Source organism: Canis aureus, chromosome 1 (assembly GCF_053574225.1).
Source record: "Canis aureus isolate CA01 chromosome 1, VMU_Caureus_v.1.0, whole genome shotgun sequence".
Lineage (NCBI taxonomy): Eukaryota > Metazoa > Chordata > Mammalia > Carnivora > Canidae > Canis > Canis aureus.
The window spans coordinates 29260953-29282541 of record NC_135611.1 but is presented as its reverse complement, the minus strand read 5'-3'; the positions used below and the strand labels follow the sequence as shown (position 1 = coordinate 29282541).

General features: G+C 38.4%; 1 protein-coding gene across 5 annotated transcripts in view; it reads right to left on the bottom strand.

Moving 5' to 3' along the window:
• Nucleotides 1–21589, bottom strand: part of PDE7B (phosphodiesterase 7B) — a 312454-nt gene that overhangs the window by 24151 nt on the left and 266714 nt on the right. For all 5 annotated transcript variants that reach the window (XM_077894264.1, XM_077894271.1, XM_077894275.1 and 2 more), the window contains 5 exons: nucleotides 19962–20113; nucleotides 17911–17974; nucleotides 15992–16087; nucleotides 13816–13916; nucleotides 12236–12367 (listed from right to left, as the gene is read on the bottom strand). In XM_077894264.1, the coding sequence (XP_077750390.1) occupies nucleotides 12236–12367; nucleotides 13816–13916; nucleotides 15992–16087; nucleotides 17911–17974; nucleotides 19962–20113 (545 nt within the window). The remainder of the gene's footprint in view (nucleotides 1–12235; nucleotides 12368–13815; nucleotides 13917–15991; nucleotides 16088–17910; nucleotides 17975–19961; nucleotides 20114–21589) is intronic.

Genomic DNA, 21589 nt, shown 5'->3' with positions numbered 1-21589 from the left:
TATTTTTATCATTAACTCACAGATACTACAATCTCAGGTTTCTCTGCAGGGCCACACAGTTAGTGAGTGGTTAAGGGAGGCCTTAAGCCCAAGCCTGCCAGTTCTCAAGGCCGAAGCTTTGCACACACCCCTTGCTGCCTCCTAAGAATTTCCTCTGTGTGGCCACATCCAAGCATTCAGAAGCTTGACATTTATAAACTGATGAATGCCTGCAATTATGCTTAATTTTCCAAAAATTACCTGTAAGTTGCTGCTTTAAAAGTCTATAGTTGATTGTTTTTTTTTTTCTTTAAATTTTTATTTATTTACTTATGATAGTCACAGAGAGAGAGAGAGAGGCAGAGACACAGGCAGAGGGAGAAGCAGGCTCCATGCACCGGGAGCCTGATATGGGATTCGATCCCAGGTCTCCAGGATCGTGCCCTGGGCCAAAGGCAGGCACCAAACCGCTGCGCCACCCAGGGATCCCTATAGTTGATTGTTTTAATGAGATGTTAGTTTCTAACCCCACATTGGAATCTTTGCATTTACCGTTAAATTTGGTTTCACTGCAAAAAATCCTGTAGTTGGAATGTTGAGAGTTGAGTAGATTTAAGTTGTGTTGGGGAAGAATTAATCTCTCAGCCACTTTTAGCCTGCAGATCTGATGAGACCTATTCTTCTAGCATGGCATCACTTATGCCCATCCTTTCCTTTCACTGAAGTGAACCTATTTCAGTGCTTTATTATCCTTAATTCAAACCTCTTTCAATCCATCCTTCCTACAGTGGCCAGAATGGGACTTGTTCACTTGACTTTTTTTTTAACCATCTCGTCAAATCATTGGTTGAAATATAAACTAATATTTTTTGAGCACCTACTAATATACCAGGTGCTATGATGAAAGACTAATAAGACAAAATTGCTGCCCTTAATTCAAGGAGTTCACCTAACTTCAGTATGATTATGCCATCTGTTTTCTCTCATGCCCTGCTCCAAACTCTACATGAATTCTTTATCAGATAAATTAACCCTAACTCTTTAACTCAGCATTCAATGCTCTCAGAAAATTGTCTCAACTGGCATCCCGTTCCTACACATTTGAGACAAATGAATATCATTATCTCTCCTTTCCTATAAAGTTCTTATAGTCCAAATAAATGATGCCACATTGATAAGAGGGTAACATATTATTGACATAATTATGAAATTATTAATATATGACTGTCTTTTCAGTGTTTTTTAAAAAGATTTTTAATTTATTTATTCATAAAGACACATAGAACAAGAGAGAGAGGCAGAGGGAGAAGCAGGCTCCATGCAGGGAGCCCAATGTGGGACTCAATCCCAGGACTCCAGGATCACACCCCGGGCTACAGGCGGTGCTAAACCGCTGCACCACTGGGGCTGCCCTCTTTTCAGTGTTCTTTTGTTAGTTTCATGTCTTTCAAGGTGGCTTAGAATCCTCAAACACCAATTTCTCTGTGTTTACTTATCAATATCACCTGTCTTTCAAAGTCCACTTCAAATACTCCATCCACGCCACTGGAATCATTCCAGTAAGAGGCAAACTTGGTTTGCTCTGAGTACTGTAGCTCTTTTTTTGGGCATTCTTCAAGTCCTGAGTCCTTAAGATTCAGTGCCATTGAGGTATATTAAAGTTATTCATGTACTTACCAGATTATATGCTACATGTGAGTAGAAAACCTGTCTTGTTCCTTTTGTAGCTACTCCACTCTAAGCCTTGCACAGAGAAAGTGCTTTCTATTAATTTGCAAAATAAGTTGCTGAACAAATTATTTGATTTCATTTAACAAATATAAGGAGCACTTACTATGTTCTAGGCACTGAATATATCAACAAACAAAACAGACAAGGAACTAGTGGTGGCAGGGCTGGGGAGGGACAGATAAAAAATAATAAACAGAATAAAAACTTTAATTCTGAAAAAATGCATCTATCATCCACAGTCAATGCATGGAAAGAAGAAAAAAATAGAGCAGAATAGTGGGAATTTGAGAGATTTTGGAAGTGGGGCTGCTAAGGTAATTGGGTAAGATTTAAACAAAGGCTTGGAGGTAGAAGGGAGTGTGAAAGGGGAAGTATTAGGATAAGAAGTTGGACAATGAGAGACCAGATCATGTATGGCCTTCTGGCCATTATAAAGATTTTGATTCTACTCAGAGAAATAAGGAGCCACTGCAGGAGTTTGGGAGGAAGGAAATAAGACTCAAATAAGATAACTTAGGCTGCTATGTTGAAAGTGAACTTTGGTTGGGAGTAAGTGTAGAAGCAGGTGTAGCAGGCCATTTGGGGGTAAAAGCAGTCATCCAGGCAATAGCTAATGGAGGCTTGGATAGTGGAGGTAGAAGTGGTGGGAATGGGCAACCTGGATCTATAAGGATGACTGCAATGTTTTTGGCCTGAGCACCTGGAAGGGCAGGCTGCAGGTGGAACGGGTTTACAGGAGCTCAGTTTGGACATGTTGAGTTCGAGATATCTGTTGGACACATGGACATCATAGTGGAGATATCAAATAGCCAAATAACAACAACAAAAGGAAAATAAAATAGTCGCATGAGTGTTGTAGTAATCACAGACTGGAAAGAGGATGTTACATAAAAGGAAAGACCATGTGAATTAGTCATTCTGGTGGTCTCCGCTGTAAAAAACGTAAGGTGTAGCAGAGACTCCTGGGTGTTCATCCCCTCAATCTGTTTTCCGTTTCTCCTTATCCATAGAGCCTCAGTTTTTAGATGGTCTCATGGCTGTCTCAAAGAGAACATTTTCCAGCCTCCTTTATAGTTAGGTGGGATCAGTTGGCTAAATTCTGACTCATTAAATAAATATAAGCAGAAATATTGTGTGGGATTTCTTGGAAGCCTGTTTAAAGGGAACCGACTTCTCTGACAAAGGCCTCTTTTGTTGTTTCCCATTCTTCCCTCTTACTGCTTGGAATGCAGGAGGAATAGCTAGAGCTCCGGCAGCCATCTTGGCCAATGAGGACAAGTGTCACACCCTAGTGATGGCGGCTGCTAGAACTAAAGGGATCTTTGGTCCTCTCATTCTTAATTCTGTGAGGCACCTGTGCCTGCTCTGAACTACCAATCTCCAGACTTCTTTGATGGAGAATAGAGATAAACTTCTGTACTTCAGTCGCTAATACACCAAGTAATATTTTAAAAAAGATTTTATTTATTTAATCGTGAGAAACACACAGAGAGAGTCAGAGACACAGGCAGAGGGAGAAGCAGGCTCCACGCATGGAGCCCAATGTGGGACTCGATCCCAGGACCCTAGGATCACGCCCTGAGCCAAAAGTAGACACTCAACTGCTGAGTTGGCGTCCTGACACCAAGTAATTTAAAGTTAGTTTATTGTCTTCCATATCACCTTGGAAAAGTTAATGAAAGACCTTTTCAATGTTTTGATCTGAATAATTTATTCTTTGAGTTAGAATTTTAAATTGATTCTTTTTCTTCTAGAACTTATATTCCCATTCTATTTCCCCAAAGAATTTGATTTTATGTATTTTTGTGTGTGAAATTCTCTTATTGTCATCTTATCATGTTTCTCTGCAACCAAAATAAGTCCACAAATTGAAATTTTAATTTGTATTTTGTATTTGTATTTGTGTATTTAATTTAACAAATATTTCTAACATCGGGCTCTGAGTAGTAAATATTTTCCCAGCCGAGCTTACAATGCAATTGTTATTAGTAATAACTGATCAAAATACATGTAAATTGCAAACTTGGAAAAAAAATCGTGCTTAAGAATAAATATTTTCTGGCAATACATCTATTTATGTGTTGGCTGGGAAAGTTATAATATCTCAATTATAGGAGACTTTCTTTAATATTTTTAGTTGCTCCTTTGTGGACAACATGCAATATTGGTAGAGTTGAGGTCATATGAAGTCTACAGAATGGGTAAGAGATATGTTCTTCTTTTGCAAAGTGAGAATAAGAGAAACATAGAACTGGCTTGACTGCCCTGCAAGCACATTCCAGGCAGGTTGGTTTAAGGACCTCAAAATGGATTCTGTTAGCACTATTCCTGCCTGTGTACCCCATGGAAAATCTTCATGTATCCCCATGGGCGCTCAGGCCTAGTCTGAAAACTCCTGCCATACATGATGGCTATTGAGAACAGGGAGCATATCTTATTTATCTTTGTGCCCCAGGATATATAAGTGTCACTTAAACAAGTAAATATTAGTTGAATGGATACTGGCTAATTAATTTCTGAATCCTAAAATTTCAGTAGCTTAAATAACTGTAAAAAGAAAAGAGTTCCGTTAATTTTTTTTGGCATATCCAAAGGAAGCCAGACTTGGGGTCTTCTTTTGGGAAATCCTTAGATTTAGGTGGAAGCCAAAGAGATTTTTAAAATTATTACAGTGATGGGCTCTTTCCCACTACTCATTTGCAGATAGCCAGGATCAAGTAAATGATTCCAGGAAAAACATTTATCAGATAGCATTTGTCAGTTCCAAGATAAACAAGATGATTATAAAGAATTTTTCAATCATTGCTTTTCATTCTTTGTGTAGTAAGGATTAACCAACAGGAAGTGGACAGTGGAAGCACATGCCTTAGTTTGGCGAACCCCCTTGCCTCTGCTTGGCAGATCTCTACTCAGAGTCTCTGTATGTCCTTGCTGTTGCCAATATTCCTGATCTCTCAGTATTACTCAGGTTCTGTCTTTCTTGCTGCATGCATCCAGTTTGTTCCTCCATCAGTCCATCCTCCTACTTACTCCTCTAGCAGGCCTCCTACTCCTCAACAAATATTCACTGACACCAGGACTGTGCCAGATGCTGAGGATACAGCCCTGAAGGAGGTAGGTACCAGAAGCTTGCAGATGATGTGGGGGGCTGTGTATGGAAATCCAACCAGGCAATGGTAATTTAGACACATGAACACTGTGTCTAAGACAGGGTAAGTAATGAAGGCCTGTGAAATCTTTTTTTTTTTTTTAAAGATTATTTACTTATTTATTTGAAAGAGAGAGATAGAGTGTGTGCACATGAGCACAAGCAGGGGGAGGGAGTAGAGAGAGAGGGAGAAGCAGATTCCCCGCTGAGCAGGGAGCCTGGGTGGGAGTGAGGAGGATTGGGGGTGTGGCAGGCAGGGCTTGATCCTAGGACTCCAGGATCATGACCTGAACCAAAGGCAGGTGCTTAACCTACTGAACCACCCAGGCACCACCCAGGCACCCCAGAGCTGAGAAATTTTATAGAAGGAGCAGGGAAAATGGACTTTTAAAGAAAAAGAAAGCTTTCAGGAAAATGATATGAGGTAGAGAGGAATCCGAGTACAGTCAGTGGAGAGGAATATATTTCACTAATCAGCACATTGAAGAGCATGTGTGCAAAAACCTGTAAGCAAGAGGGATATTTTATATTCTCCTTCCCTGTTTTAGTTATTATCATTAAAAATTATCACTTTCTGGGGCGCTGGGATGTCTCAGTTGGTTAAGCATCTGCCTTTAGCTCAGGTCACAATCTCGGGGTCCTGGGAATCGAGCCCCACATTGGGCTCTCTGCTCAGCAAGGAGTCTGGTTCTCCTTCTCCTTCCATGCTCTTTCTCCCTTTCTTCCCATCTCTCAAATAAATAAATAAAATCTTTAAAAATTATCACTTTCTAATCACTACATATTTTACTCAGTTATTTCCCCGCCCAGTAGAAAGTGGGGATTTTTTATTTGTTTTGTTCATCTTTTATATTCCCAGTACCTGATATGTATCAAGCTCTTAATGAATATTTGTTGAATGAATAAAAGAATGAGTGATATGTTTGGGAATTGAAAAGTAGTTCAGACTGGGTGAAGCATAGAGGACTAGGTGAGTAATAGAGAGCAAAGCTGGGAAGTTTAGCAGGGCCAGATCACAACAGGGTTTGTAAATTGTGTTAAGGCATTTGGACTTGATCCTGAGGGCAATGGGGTTTTAAGCAGTCACCTATGGGGTCATATTTGAGTTTCAGGAAACTCATCTTGGCTGCACAGTGGAAGAAGGGTTAGAGCCGGGCAAGGCTGTGTGTAGACAAGAGGATAATGTTGGTGCGGAAAGGCTGCAGTGAGCAGGTGGGGACATCCTGGGGCTTCATTGGAATTGGCCAGAGTTATCTGTGTCCTCAGTAGCAGAGGGATGGCTCTGCTCCAACAGGCTCATCTGGCTTTCATAGTGGCTCAAAAACCAATAGCAGAAAAAGGTAGATTGAAAGAAGATGAAAATCATCCTAAATGCTGGTTAAAGATCGCACATAGGATGATACCACTTTAATATCCATTGAAATCCCTGCCCTGCTTGGAATCCCACATTAGGTACCACATCTGTCTACCTTGAAGAAGCATCGGCTCAGCACTTTTGCATTATCCCACTGACAGTGTGTTCTCATGTCCCCAAACTCTTTATATTTGTAGTTTTAGAGGTAATCTTTACCTTAAAGCTGAAAGAGTACATATCCACCTTTGTGGCAACATAACTTATTAGACTTTTAATTTGGAAAAAATAAAACTCTTAAAACCCCTGTGGAAAAACCTGTTTCCCCTGATGCTATCAAGTACTATCCACTCTGAGAACAAAACAATCCCTTTGTTCCTGAATAATATCACATTGAGGATTTAATAAACCACCAACACAGGTTTTCAAATTAAATCAAGAGTCTGCTTGTCAAAGAGAATCTGGCAGAGCAGATTTGCTATCATGCTATCATGCAAGGCAACTTTAAGTTGCTTTCCCGCTATTTATCAGACACTCTCTTTGATTAAAATATGTTGATAAATTGAGTCTGGTGTACCACAGGAGTCAGTTAATGACACCTTTTAAAACAGAGGTTACAGGAAGAAAAACAATAGGAGCATAGTGTGTGTTTTCATTCTTACTTGCTCCTGATACTGGGAAGCAAGACTCTAGGAGATCATGGAGTTCCTGGGCTCTTCCCTAACAAGCCAGGTGGTCCCCTATGTAATGCTGCAAGCACCCCAGCACAGGGGGGCTCAGAGGCTCCCTGAGCTCTAAACATTCCACTCTTGATTAAGCAATAGCACTGCCACCTGTACTGCCTGCTTGCTGGAAGACAGCTTTCCCTTGTGTGATCTGCATCCGCCCAAGACCCTGCTCTGAGACCAAGGAACCTGTCTGTAGGGGCAGGCCCGAGTGCAGATGAGGGCCACGGACAGGCCACATGCCAGCTACCTCACTGTGAACAGCAGAAACTTTATGAAACAAAAAATCCAATCTGAGACTCCTTCATGCAAATTTCACACTCCTTGCCAAAAACACCTTTTCTGGGCAGCCCCGGTGGCACAGCGGTTTAGCACCGCCTGCAGCCCAGGGTGTGATCCTGGAGACCTGGGATCGAGTTCCACATCAGGCTCCTTGCATGGAGCCTGCTTCTCCCTCTGCCTGTGTCTCTGCCCCTCTCTCTCTCTCTGTGTTTCTCATGAATAAATAAATAAATAATTCTTTAAAAAAAACAAAAACTAAAACAAAACCCCAAAACACCTTTTCTACTGCAGGAATTATGAGGTTATGTATAATCTTTGCTATTGCTTGTTTGAGGAGAGGTCATAGGGCCATGTGGCACGAATATTTCTTCTGGCTGTCAACTTCCTATTTATGGCTCAGAGTCATTAAGAACAAAAAATGGTTAAAAATGCTAATCTGCTGTAAGTGCTTGTGATAAGTGACTAAGAAAAGTGATTACAAACCGGTAAGACAGTATAGAATTTAATATTACAAAACATTATATTACGCTGTTAAGGAACAATGACTAATGATTTTATTCATTAGGTTGCTCTGTCACTAGTTAAGATGTAGACTCTATCAAAAGGAATTAAATTTGAAATTGAGCTGAAAGTGATCCCTTTTTCTACTGTAATAACCAATATCCTATCATAATTTAATGCTTACTTTGCCCAATTGCTGAGCCTGTGTGTGTGGGGTGGCAGGGTAGAGGGATAGCAGATAAATGCTCGGTTCCATATCTCACATTTCCTTTCTCTATTAGTCCACCAGGGACATCTGAATGGCTTCCAGTCTGATGAGAGGAGGGGCCAGGTGGAAGTGCTTTTATCACCTTCATGTCGAATTTGAGTTGGCAGTTCAGCTAGTGAGTCCCGTCCAGACAGCAGACAATGGGAGGGAGCCCTCTGACCTGGCCTTCGCTCCAGCTGCCCGGGCTCTCTCTTTATCTCCAGGCTGGGTGTTCTGCAGTGATCTTCTTACTTATTAGAATTAAAAGAGCACAGCCAACAAAAGGAGGGAGAAGGAGCTCTCTTCCATTTTATCTCATTTATAGTAAGGCTAGATTGTAGCAAAGTCACACACAGTATGTTCTCAGCCCACATAATTCCTGGCACATTTTCTCTACTGGATTCTCATTAACCAAATGTGTATCATGGGTGTGTATACATTGTGTGTGTGTGTGTGTGTATATATATATATATATATATATATATATATATACACACACACATAAACAAAATATATATATTACACAATATATTGTGTATATATATACATATATATTTTTTACTGATTACCATGGTTCTTAATATTTTCAGAATCTATAACTTGTTTTAAAATTGGAGTGTAAGTTATGGGCCCTTACCCCAGAAAGAAGTGCAGAGGTATATCCTCTGAAAATCTGCACATAGTTTCTTGAAAGTTTGTTTATGTCTTGACCAACAGGTTCTTGGTAGGCTGAAAGTCTACATTTGCAAAGGTTTTAAGTATAATGTGTTGTTAAAGGTCTTGCTCAGTTTATATATTATGTAACATAATCTTGTTTTCTTGAAGTTGAAAACCTGAAGTGATACTAGTTCCTCATCTACAACTTGATGCACAGCAGAGACTTTTTCTGACCCAGGTCACGTTCTAGGTGGCTATTCTACAGAAGAAGTTTCTACAAAAGAGAGACTATCTGCTTAATGAAAATACACCCCAGACACTGATCTGAGAGCAGGAGGACGGTGATGACACACCCGTGCCCAGCTAACGGCCACAGAGACAGTCTGTTTTCAGCTCTTCTGGACTTGGAGGTTTTAATCCCAAAGTGCACCAGCTCGTGGCGCCTCTAGTGTCATCCTTCAGCTTTACTACCCTAAACATTCAGTGTCAAGACCCAGTTGACCATTCCTCCAAGAGGCCCCCTCCCCTCAAGCCATCTGCTGAATCAGTTCTGTCTTCCCATCACACTTTGTAGCTATGCCCTAAAGAGTATTTCACAGAGTCCCTCCCATTTGAAGCCACTAGGCTCTAACCCCTTTGTCTCTCTCCCTGCAATAGGAATCTGGTGGAGAGCTCTTACTGTCTGGCAGATAGAAAGTAGGTGATCCATGGGAAGTTGAGGGGCGGTGTGGATAGTGCTAAGTCACTTCTGCTTTGGAGACAAAAGACTTACTCCAGCTTTGCCATTAATTAGCTATTTATTTTCAGAAAAAACACTCAAATTTCCCAAGTATCAATTTTCCCCTTTCTGCAAAATTGGTATAATGATATCATGTACCTGCCTAATGGGACTATTGTGCAGAGTAAATCGTATGATCCATCAAAAGCACTTGGCACAGTTTTTAAGTCACAGTAAGCATTGAATAAAGGTAAGTCATATAATTTGTTGAACTGTATTTCACATAGAATTTTCTTGATTTTTTTGAAATCCCCTTTGATAGTTAATAAATGATATAGTATATGGCAAAATATAAAAGGCATCAGAATTTTTTTGGACAGAATTGAAATCTTATATTTTCAGGCCCTCATAATAATTTTAACATGTTATGTCCCAATTTGGGTGATAAAAATTTCAGCTTTTATCCTAGAGAGCTCTAAGATAGTAGAAATATCTTTATGATACTGTGTGATCCTGGTTTACCTTCAACACTATTTCTTTTCCTTTTTTTTAAAAGACTCTTTCTAAAACCTAAAGATAAGGGTCTCTAACTAGCTTTCAAGAGTTCCTAAGACCAGTTGAGCAGGAGACTGATGGAAATATTAACCTGCACGTGATTTTCAAGTCCCATATCCCAACTTCTTTCTAGTTATTATCAAAAGGATCCTTGTCTTTTCTATCAAGAATCAGGCCAGACAGTTCAAATGGATAAATTCACTGCTAGAAAAAATAATACCCCATATTATTATAGTAACACTTTTGAATACAAAGAACAGAACAGGTCCTTACTCTTTAAAGAGTTAAAAAATTATATCTATATCTATATCTTTAGCTAACTCCCCAAAGCTTTTTCAAACTGAGGTTAAGTCTTTTTAGACTTTGTACATTTTGAGCATCTGAGTTTGAACAAATGTTTGAGGGCTTAGATTATATTTTATTTATCTTTGTACTCCTAGATCTTAGCATATCATATGATATATGCAATAAATAGTTGCTGGTTAAAAATATATGAGACTATATGTTGTACTGAAAAGGCTGCAGAATTTGGTTATATTGGGATGTTTATTTTTTATTTTTTTAAAAGATTTTATTTAATTATTTTAGAAGTGTGTGTTTGCAAGTGGGGGAGGGGCAAAGAAAGAGGGAGAGAGAGAGAGTGAATCTCAAGCAAATTCATGCTGTGTGCAGAGCCTGATGCAGGGCTCAATCTCATGATCCTGAGATCATGACCTGAGCCAAAACCAAATGTCAGATGCTCAACTGACTGAGCCACCAAGCACCACAATATTGAAATATTTATTTTTAACAAAGAGATTAAAATAAAAACTATTAAAATTAACTGCATTTCAAATGTTTGAGTAAGGAATCAATTTTTTTGAGAACAGTTCTAATATCTGAACAAGGTAGACTAGAGTGTTTTTATTTTGAGAATCAATTTTTGTTAATTAGCAATGAATACTTAATTCTTATGAAATTCTACAATGACCTTCTTGTTTTTAACATCTGGCATATTTCTTTTTAATGTGAATCCATTATGTGTTTATACATACTATATGTCAAAGTACACTTTTATGATTCTTATTTTATGTACAAATTGGTTAGTAGCAGCAGAAACTCTCTTAAACCTCACTAACGTGATTTATTTGATGACAAGAAATTAGAATTATGTAAGCACTTACTTTATATGGGGATGGATCAAATAGCCAATTTTGTTGACTGATTTCCTTTGTCTAATAAAAACATTTGAAAAAAATCAGAATCGACAGGAATAGAAAATCTCTCTGAGGGCATTCAGTCCAGTCATGCATGTCTATGTTTTTTTCAAGAATTAAATTTAGCTTCTTAGGTGTTTTAGAAAGTTTAGCTGTAGTTCTTATTTTTCTTTGTTTAGTTTGTAGCTCATCATCAAAGGCTTTCTTAGTTTTGTCATCTTGTCCCCTCAATGTGGCTACATTTGTCTTGGCTCCTGGTGCTGGCTGGCTGCTCAACAGAGCCCAGTGCTGGAAACATACCAGGTGGATCAGAAATGTTGGAATGCCAGTTCCTACCTACACTAAAAACTAATCAACTGGCTGGAGAAAGGCTTTTTCTCATGTTCTAATTGTGCTTTATTGGAGATACTTGCATCCTCAAGCTGTAACATCTTGTATAATGCAGGTGTTTTATGGAGATCTGTGAGGAATTTTATAGCATTGTGTTTTTTCAAAAGATTTACTAAAATTGAGATCAATGACTACCATGTATGCAATGATTTTGTGAATGACAACCAAAGGTCTCCAAAGTACCACACTGAAAATTCTGGGAGTTATTCATTTATGATACGAGGTTTACGATCTTAAATAACATCAGAAATAAAAGGTCTCTAGGTCAACCTACTCATGCTGCTGAACTATTTTAGAACAACAAAATATGCCTATTGTCTTTGATAACATACCTCCAACCTAAAGGCCAGTCAAGTTCAGAAATAGTCTTAGAGACATAAATCTGAATTAAGATTGCACCTGGGAACCATCATATACAGAAGTCCTACAAAGACTGGCTTCAGCTGGCCATTATATATGAGATGTTGTCCAGGAAGATGGATATCCTCAGATTCTGAGAGGGTAGGCTCAGAGATCCTGTTTTACTTTGCACAATTTCAAATCTGCTTTGGAGAGAAATGAATTCCTTGGATACCTTTGTACACAAATGTAATCTTCCTTAGAGAATATCCTGGACCTATTTCAAACCCATGCTCTTTGGCTGTGGTCATCATTGAGGCTGACCTTGAAGGAAGGCTATCGCTAAAGGTGAGACAGGCTCTGGCACTGGGCCTAAGCCAATTGGCTGAACTTGACTCAACATTGGGCTCCCTTACCTGGTATAGGTTGGCGAGATGGTGGTTAGTTTTGATCAAAAATGGCTGGTTCACTCCTGGATGGTCAACATCATGTGCTGCTGCAGCCAGCAGTCCAAGCATGATGTCCAGAGGTGTGAGGAAGCTGGCGAGCTGTTAAAAAAATCAAATCAGAAGATTGCTTGGTGTCTCTCCACACAGGTTAGCATTTGTTTTGGCTAAGTCAAATGGTATGAATTATGACAATATTTTTCAGGCTTTTCATCCTGACCTTTACCCTCTTGAAGCAGCAGTCAGTGAAGTGATAGCCACATGGAATTGCAGGGGAATAAAAGGACAGTGTGGAAAGTAATTATACAAGTCAAATGTTTCTGTATCATTCATTCGACTACCCTCCTCTTCCTACTGCTCTGGTTTCTTTTTCTTGGTATGGTGGTATTATTGCCTGTTGGCAAGACTGCTCTCTGGTAAGCAGGACAATGCAGAGCCTGACGTCAGCCTTGCTCCTAGAGAAAGCAGTGAATGAAGGAAAATCTTAAAGCCAAAGTTATGGACACACTAAAAAAAATCATTTGTGTATTTCAACCATCCACTCTATCATTGCCACTTTGATACAGAATCAAGAGTGGGTTGAATTACAAAATTTGCATATTTTTTCAATGTGTCATAATAGTGGGGGAATGTGGGAATGTGTAAGAATCTGTCTTTTTTTTTTTTTTTTTTTTGGTTAGCTATGAAAACAAGCAGGGAGAATGGTAACTATTACTGTGTGATATATTACAACTTTCAGACAATTTGCAAATTAAAAAAGACAACGTTTAAAGGGATATTTTATCAGGAGGAGGCATCTATCCAGTTTTCTCTTGGGAATGCCTGTCTGGCATCTGTATGTTCAGTGACTGATATTAAAGTGATTGAACTAAACAGAGACTTGGGCTAGGCTATTTTTTTCTTTTTGAAAAAATGTAAGAAAACACATTCTGTACGTTAAACCAATTCAGTTTTATATGGTTAAGAAATGCTTAAATTTCAAGTAATGAGTATTTATTATTATTATTATTTTTAGTTTTGGATTGGTTTGTTGAATCAGAGTACACTTGCTCTGAGGTCTTTAATGTTCACAAGTTTTCTTGGGCCTGAATCAGGATGCGCCGTTGGCTTAGTAGGAAATGGAACTTAAGCCTTGAGGAGTTTTGATTCTATTTGTCAATCATAAACCATGAGGTGGGAGACTTTTTCCAGAGGGTTTCACTGCTGGTACCATTTGTGGCAGAGGTCCAAGGCAAAACAATTAATTGCTTGAGGCTTTGGAAGCTATCTAAGATGTAGATTGTCACAGAGAGGGTTGTTTTTGTCCTAATGTAGCCTTGAAAAGTACAGAAATTACAGGAAAAAAGAAAACCCTCAGGAAATTTACATCTCCTTTCAGGTGTATTATATAACTTCAAGAGCTGATATTGGAACTTTCATAGAAATAATTTGTATTCATATTGTGAATGACCCATACACAATTATCCTGATAGGTTGGGTGACTTGGGACTTGGCAGGAGGTTTGCTTGGCATTTCCAGATGGCCGAGGTGGCAGCTGGGTCTTGCTTTACCTTTGGCTCCTTCAGGTAGCAGTGCATGGCCTGGGTGACATCGGCTGCATGGACAGCATTGTGGTATGGGTTTTGGCTGTGGTAATCTTCTTGAACCATGACTAGGAGGCAAACAGATAACTCAATCAGCTAAAACCAAAACAGGAAGGGCAGACTAGCTCAGATCTATTGAAGATCCCTTTTGCTTAAAAATATCAGCGTCTCCAAAATGTGCAGCCTGGGGATCCTTTAAAAATAAACATGGTTTGCAAGCTTGGCAGTTCTCCTGGGCTGTTTTTAGTGAAGAGGAGGGGGAGGGCAGACGGGATAAAGGCTAAAAGGATTTGTGAGGCCCTTGGGATTGCTCACCACCTTCATAAATCAGCCCTTTCTGGCGTTCATCAAGGCTTTCATTCATAGGAAAAATAAATATGTAGAAAAAGGACAACTTTCTTTCACACTATAGTTTAATTATTTAAGTTTGCTGCCATTTATGAATAATATGCCACAAAAGAGGTTTCCTTTTAAAGAGCCCTAGTAGCATCAGATCCCTGATATCCAAAAATTGGTTTAGTCCTTGAATAGCAAAGACTGACCAAAGCAAATCTGAGACTTCTTCAGGCAGAAACTCAAAATACTGTGTTGATCCAATGGAGAACTCCTTGGTTTTATTTCTATCTCATTCAGATGAAGCTAGCATCTCTCATGCCCTTCCAATGTAAGGACCAGCGTGTGCTTGGAACCGAACAGAGACATAAGCAAGGCAATTTTGTCTCACTAATTACTGAAACCATTAACCTGCTTTAGCTATTAGCCATGGCTTAGGATGTAATATATTCAGTGTGTATAGAATGTACCGATTTGCAAGTGTGGCCATATTTTGTTAGCTCTGAATTCTGGTGTCATTTCTGTCATCAGATCTTCTCATTCTTTACATTGTTCTGCAGGCACACACATGTCCAAAGTATCTGTGTTCTCCTTCTTTAGACAAATTAAAATTATTTGACCCATTTGTGGCCATTACTTCGCTCAAGAAATCTAAATTCAATTAGCCTGAGGTTATTTGTGTTTATGCAACTGAGCCATGCTGTAGCTGGTTTCAAAAATTTCTTTTGTGTCACATATTATTTTATGGTTTCTAAAAACAGTTATATTTAAACTCTGGCACTATCATTTATTTGTTGTGTTGAGCAAATTACTTAAGCATAAGTTCCCTCAGTTTTCTTCTCTATGAAATGGGGATAGCAATAGCTCCAATTTCAAAAAGCTGCTGTAAGGATGAACTGTGTTAATATTTGCAAGTCCTTAGTCCCAACATATTTAAGCACCATTTAGGCCTGGTTGTCATTAGTGCTGTTGCTCTCATGTCACTGTTGCTTTACTCTGGAAGCATCAAGTTGGCTTCCAAATTCAAAGCACAGCCATAGGGCACATCACAGAAGCCAGACGTATGCTAAGTGACAGCAGGAAGTTATATGGTGATGAAAAATGTGCCCTAGAGAATTTGACAGATAAATAAGCATGTGCATAAAAGTCCAGTAAGAACCGGGGCTGTTTTTGATAGAGAGCGATGGAGCAGAGTTGAGTGGAAACATGGGGCCTTTCAAATAAGACAGACCTGGGCTTAGACTGAGGCTCTGCCAATTATACGTTGTTGACCTTGAACAACTTACAAAAACTCTATCTACTTTTCCGTAACTGTGAGCCAAACAATGGTGACAACACCCAACTTGCAGAGTTATTGAAACAGTTAGAAATAAAATATTGAGAGCATCTTGCATAGAGTGGGCACTATGTAAATGGTAGTTTGTCATATATATACGTGTGTGTGTGTGTGTGTGTGTATGAAGATTATTGAAGATTTTTAACAATTCATGTCCAGATTGGAATTATTTGAGGCATACATTACTGGGATTTTGCTGATATGTAAGCAGATCAGTAATTTCTTTAACAGTTACATGCTCTTGGTGGTTTTCTTTATATAGTTTTTATCTACTGTAAACATAATAATCAATTAAATATTTTTTTCACTAATTAAAATGGGTAAACCATATTTTAAAGTTAAGATGAAATAATTTAAGATTAGCTTGAGATCTTCATTTTCTGTGCTATCATTCTTGTCATTTTATGTTAAAGAATATTATAGACTACCATTATTCAGGGGAAAAGAGATAGAAATATGGAAACGAAGACTTACCCAAAAACCTGTGCAAGGTGACCATATCTAACTTGAAATGGTGAATGAGTCCATGAGTGTTGAAGAGGTGGCACAACAGTGTTACCAGGCTGTTTCCTATAGGAAAATAGTCACCTGCTTAACTCATTTTTATCACCATTAAAATATCAAGATTCACAAAAGGATCTAAAGTTTCTGTAATGAAAGGTCTCATTTGCCCTGTTAGATTTGAATTTTTTCAATCATAAAGGATATTATTACTGTGGTTTGGTCTTAGGTTTTCTCATATTGTACAAGTGAAACAAGCTAGGTGAGACCTTTCTCTGTACCAAGGATAATGAAAGCATTAACAGTTAGATTGAGTCTACCTATTGTAGTACCAGGGTATACATGTTGGTTGGTGTGTATGTTTCTGTGTATTTTTTAAAGACACAGTTTAATGGTCACTTGCAATGTGCTTTAATTGCTTCCAATTGATCCTCACATTTACAGGGGTATCTAAGTCACTATACTCCTTAAGAGTTCAAGCTTATACTTCCCATGCAAAATCACCCAAGATGAGATCTGACCATGAGCTAGTTTAGAACTTAAGCCAAAAGAGATGCAAAATGGAAGCAATAATGACTAGTAAGCATTTAGGAAATATTATTCACTAAAAGAATAATGATTTTGAACTTTAAAAGCATTAGAAAATTTATGAAAGACTTTGAAATGGACCAAGATGATGACTGGATGTCTTAAGTGGAAAACTAAGTATTGCCTAAGCACACTTTTCTGGGGCACCTGATTCTGTGTTTATGCAGATTCCATTGTCTTTGAACTATTTTACAACTCCCAAAGTTGTAGATAACTGATAGCATTGCAAGTGATTCTTGTCCACAGCATGAAAACAAACTCACTCAGGTGAAAATACGGTGGACTTCCTCTTCCCAGTTTTACAGCTATTAATAAATTCACTTAAGCATTTCTTACCGTTTATATATGTGTCATTTGAATTTTCCCTTGAACTAGTTGTAGCATCTTACTGGATCTCTAATTATACTGAGTTAAATCTTTGACTCATGCTCATTTCATATTCCTGTGAGAGTCATGATTATACTCTCTTTGGAACAGATCTTTTTACTCAAAGCTACTTTCATTCATTACTGGTACCCACTTCTCAGTCAATTCAAGCAAAATGAAATACAAGATTGTGGGATCCTTCCCTATGTGGTCTAATTTAGTTTTCCACAGTGTAAAGCTCGGCTCCATGAGCTGTATATCTTAACTCTATGTTATTTGCCAAGTAACTGAATGGTGAGAAAACCATCACTTAATTACTTAAAGTATAAGCCTGGTATATGGTGGGACATGTGAAAGTCAGCATCAGATATAATGTCTTTCATTGGCTCCCTAAGCCTATCAGCATTTGTTTAATGCGTAGATGGATATATAACCAAATTGTATTTTTTTCTTAAGGAAAGTCTTTATAGACACCGAGATTTTAAAAGTGAAACCAGTGGGAATGTCTACTTTCCCTTTCAGCTGCAGCCTACACTTTTACACTCTGTCATCAGCCGATGATGTGGAGCATATCTGAAGGAGACCAGATCACTCAATAAAAATGAACAGACACTTGCCCTGTATAGGTCAGGACTACTCAGGTGAGCTTCAGTGTTTCTAGTTTTTGCTGACTGACAATGAACCTCCTCCATTTGGATGTGGCCAAAATATTCTGCGAGGAAAAGAATCTAATCTGTGCTTTCCAAATTCCTTTGGGACCATCAAGGCCAGAAGGAAATGGTCTTAGAATTCTAAGGCCAAATTCAGCCCCTCCTTTTCATCTGAATTAATTTTCCTTTGCCCTGGCCCTTCTTGAGTGGCTGTAGACTCAGGAAAGTGGAAAAAGAAGAGAAAGAGAATAACAGTGTTTGGAAACATAAATCTTTTGGGTGACTTACCATTTGTCAAGCGATCAAATAAGAAAATGTCAAAATCCCACATTCCCACTTTGGAGAGCATATGCTGAAAAGGCAACGAGAAACAGCACTCCAATGAATCATATCGGAGACTCAAACATTTACTTTGAGACAGTGAATTAAACAATTGAAAAGTTGAAAATAGTAGCATATTGCTGTCTGGTTTCTGGGAAAACAAATCTTTTGCTCTACGTGCTAATAACAACAGTGTTAAGGGGACAGGTCCTGGAATCAGACTATCTGGTTCAGGGTCAGCCACATGTCAGCTGTGAGAGCTTAGCCAAATCCCTTTAACTCTCTGTACCTCAGTTTCCTGTTTGGAAAATATGGCTAATATTATCTGCCTCAGAAAATATGGCTAATATTATCTACCTCAGAGGATTTTTGCAAGGATTAAAAGAGGTAATATATGTGAAGTGCTTAGGACAGTGTTTGTATATAATAAGCACACATAAAATTTGGTATCTGTTATAATTGTGGTTCAGTAAAGTCTCTACATCGCAAACTACTCTATACTTAAGGAGAATTTACAGCAAATTTTTAAAAAATGAAGTCAAGATGATTGCTGGGTACATTACTCTGCTCAATGTGGATGAAACGTGACATGAACCACTCTAACGGACAGGAAACTAGAGTGGGCAAGTGAAAATGTTGGGTAATTTAAAGGTCTACTGTCTAACGTGGGCTTATTATTCCATTTTTCTTCGTAAAATATGCCATGCTTAGAATTAGATGGTCTTGAACTCTCAGATGCAAAGCTGTGGTCACTGATTTTATCCTCACTATGGCTTCTGCGACTGGCCTTCCTCTCCTCTCAAAGCCACTGCTTTCAGTAAGTACAAGCTCGCTCTCTTCTTCCTGTCCTTAAATGTCTTCCTTGCGTCTTACAGTAAAGGGCCTTGTCATAGCACACAAAAACCTTCACAGCATTATCAGAAAAATGAAGGAATCATAGGTCACCTGTGAGATCTAGTAGGAGTGACCATTTTATCCAATTCAAATACTAAAGCAGAATCAAGACTTGATCTCTGATATCTTGACTTGTGAGTTCTTTCTATATCTCAGAGCCACCTCTCTTGGAGAGTGGACCCAGCAGGAGTGCTCTATCACTGGTGCCCCAGCGCTGGGAACTGAGTCTTGTTCTTCTTTCGTCAACCAACCAGCCAGCCAACCAACCAACCAACCATTCAAATGAATAAACAAACAAAGAAACATTCACTCAATCTCAGGCCTTGGGTTGTTAGGAGTAATTTTTTTTCTTCCTTTTTTAGGCCAAAAGTTGAGAATTTGTTCTTCTGATATTACTTGTTGCTTAGTTATTAATACTGTACATTAATAGTATATATTTCTTAGTAGTATATAGATAGCACAATATTACTTAGCATGTAAACTCTAAGATACTACTTCTGACTTCTGTTTAAACTATAGCAGTTTACTCAAAATTTAAACTCCTGTGACAGTTTGGGCTAGAGATAACCTGTGAACTGTTTTTTTTTTTTTTGGATTGTCACATGTTCATTTCAACTTTTGATCGAGTTGCAAAAATAATTGTAAAATTAGTGAAAATTGTTTAAATACAATAAAAATGATAAAAAGGACGATGTACCATATTAGTAGACAAAAGTGAAATTCAGAGTTGGTAATTATTGGGTTAATTTCAGCATAGCTATTTCAATGAGATTATTCAATGGGTTTAAAGATTTAGTCATTCTCTCACTGGTAATCAATCAGTCCAAAATTTTGCTTTACTTAGTGCTATGCAAATATGTTTTGTTCGTGTATAAGAATAAAAATAGCTAGCATGTGCTAGGCATGAATATATGAAACATGTGAGCATGATTCACCTCATGTAATCTCTGCATCACCCCTATGAGGTGGGTGCTTCTATTAACTTTATTTCATATTTGAGGAAAAAGTCCAGATGTGTTGATTAGTTACAGAACATCGCAGTGGCAGAAGCTGGACTCCAATCCAGGTACTATCAGCTGAGGCCACTGACCGCCTAGGAGCTGAGAGAGGGGAAACTAACTCACCCTTGCTTGTCCAAGGTAGTCTTCATCCAGCAGGTGGAGAGGGGCCTGTGGTATAATTCCACGAAGCAACCTCGATGCATGGAAGTATCTTTGAAAGCTTAACAGTCTTTTCACCTTTTTTTTAGTGCCAATTTCCCCTGAGTGTGTTGTATCTGCGGAAGGTAATCAAATACAGAAGTTGTATATTTAAAAAGCCCTGTTTTCTCCACTATGTAAAAACACAATGTATAATAAGGGAGATAAATTTAAAATACACTCTCAGTGCTTTCTTACATACAGTCTATTTAACTCTACATTTGAAGTTGTCTTAGAACAAAAATAACCTTTCTTCTATATTACATTCATTAAAATGTCAAGGTATTTCTGAATGTAATTTTAGAAGACATGAAACACACAAATTAAAATCTTCATTTTCTTATTAATGGTGCTAGTATGCTTAGTAAGTGAAATCCGCATACTTTTGCATACATTTGAAAGGAACATTTATGGTTTTTTCTGTGATATTAAAACCAAGCCTCCAAAATTTAAACCAGGTTCTCATCCTACACTCTCTGAATTAAAAGGGCTGAGAAAACGCTAGCTTAGACATGAGGAAAATGTTTTCTAATGTCCCAGGAACACCAGTGGCAAGGGAATCAAAAATCTCAGTACAAAGGTGACCTAGATTTTCCTGACAAGAAGCAGAGAGAGAGTGTACTTTCTAATGGAGTATATTCTTTTTTACTAGTGGCCAGGAAAGTCTGATCCTGTCAGTAGAGATATTTTAATACTCATGTCACATGAGTCTTTCAAAACTTGACTGTTGACATCATGGTAATTGTCCAGAAATACCCCAGGCACATATTTGAATGCTTATCAAGGTATGTCTTACCTCAGCTGAAATTCTATGAATCACTCCAGGGCCATATAAGTGACATCTGCTACCCATTTTTTGAATCCAGAGTCAATTGAACAGTCTACTAGGAAAATGTATGGTTTATATATAAAGAAATTTTGGATTCTTTCATGTCTCCTCCCATCACCTCTTCCACTCTAGGGAACTCAGAATCACAATGGATAGAGAAGCAGAGGAAAGTGGGCAATGTAGGACCATAAGGGATATGGGCAGTTTGTTACCTAGGCTGTATTATGCATGAAAAGTCTTACTTCAGGGCAGGCAAAACCCACTGTTCTCTGGAAATCCCACCTGACTGAAATGCTTCCTATTTTTAAAATGGATATAGATTTCATGTGTAAAAAGAGGCAAACATATTTATTCAGAGAGAGGAGAATAACTGAAGTTGGGTGTTAGACACACATCCAAATTAAAAATGGTATATGTGGACTCAATTCTACTGGTGTGTTCTTAGACATCTCTATCAATGTATCAAGTCAAAATTCAGGATAAAGTGGTTCATTCACTTATTTAAAACATAGATGTACAGTGAGATCCTTTGGTTCTAGATCCTTCAGAGAGCAAAATAGATCCCTGCATTTGAAGTTTATGTTCCAGCACAAGGAAACATGCAATAACCAACAAACAAAACAGAAGTAATTTATAAAAAGGTGTTACAAAGTGGTAAGTACAATGGGGAAAAGCAAGGAAAGCTAAAATGAGGGATCAGGAATTCTGTGTTTGGATAGTCAGG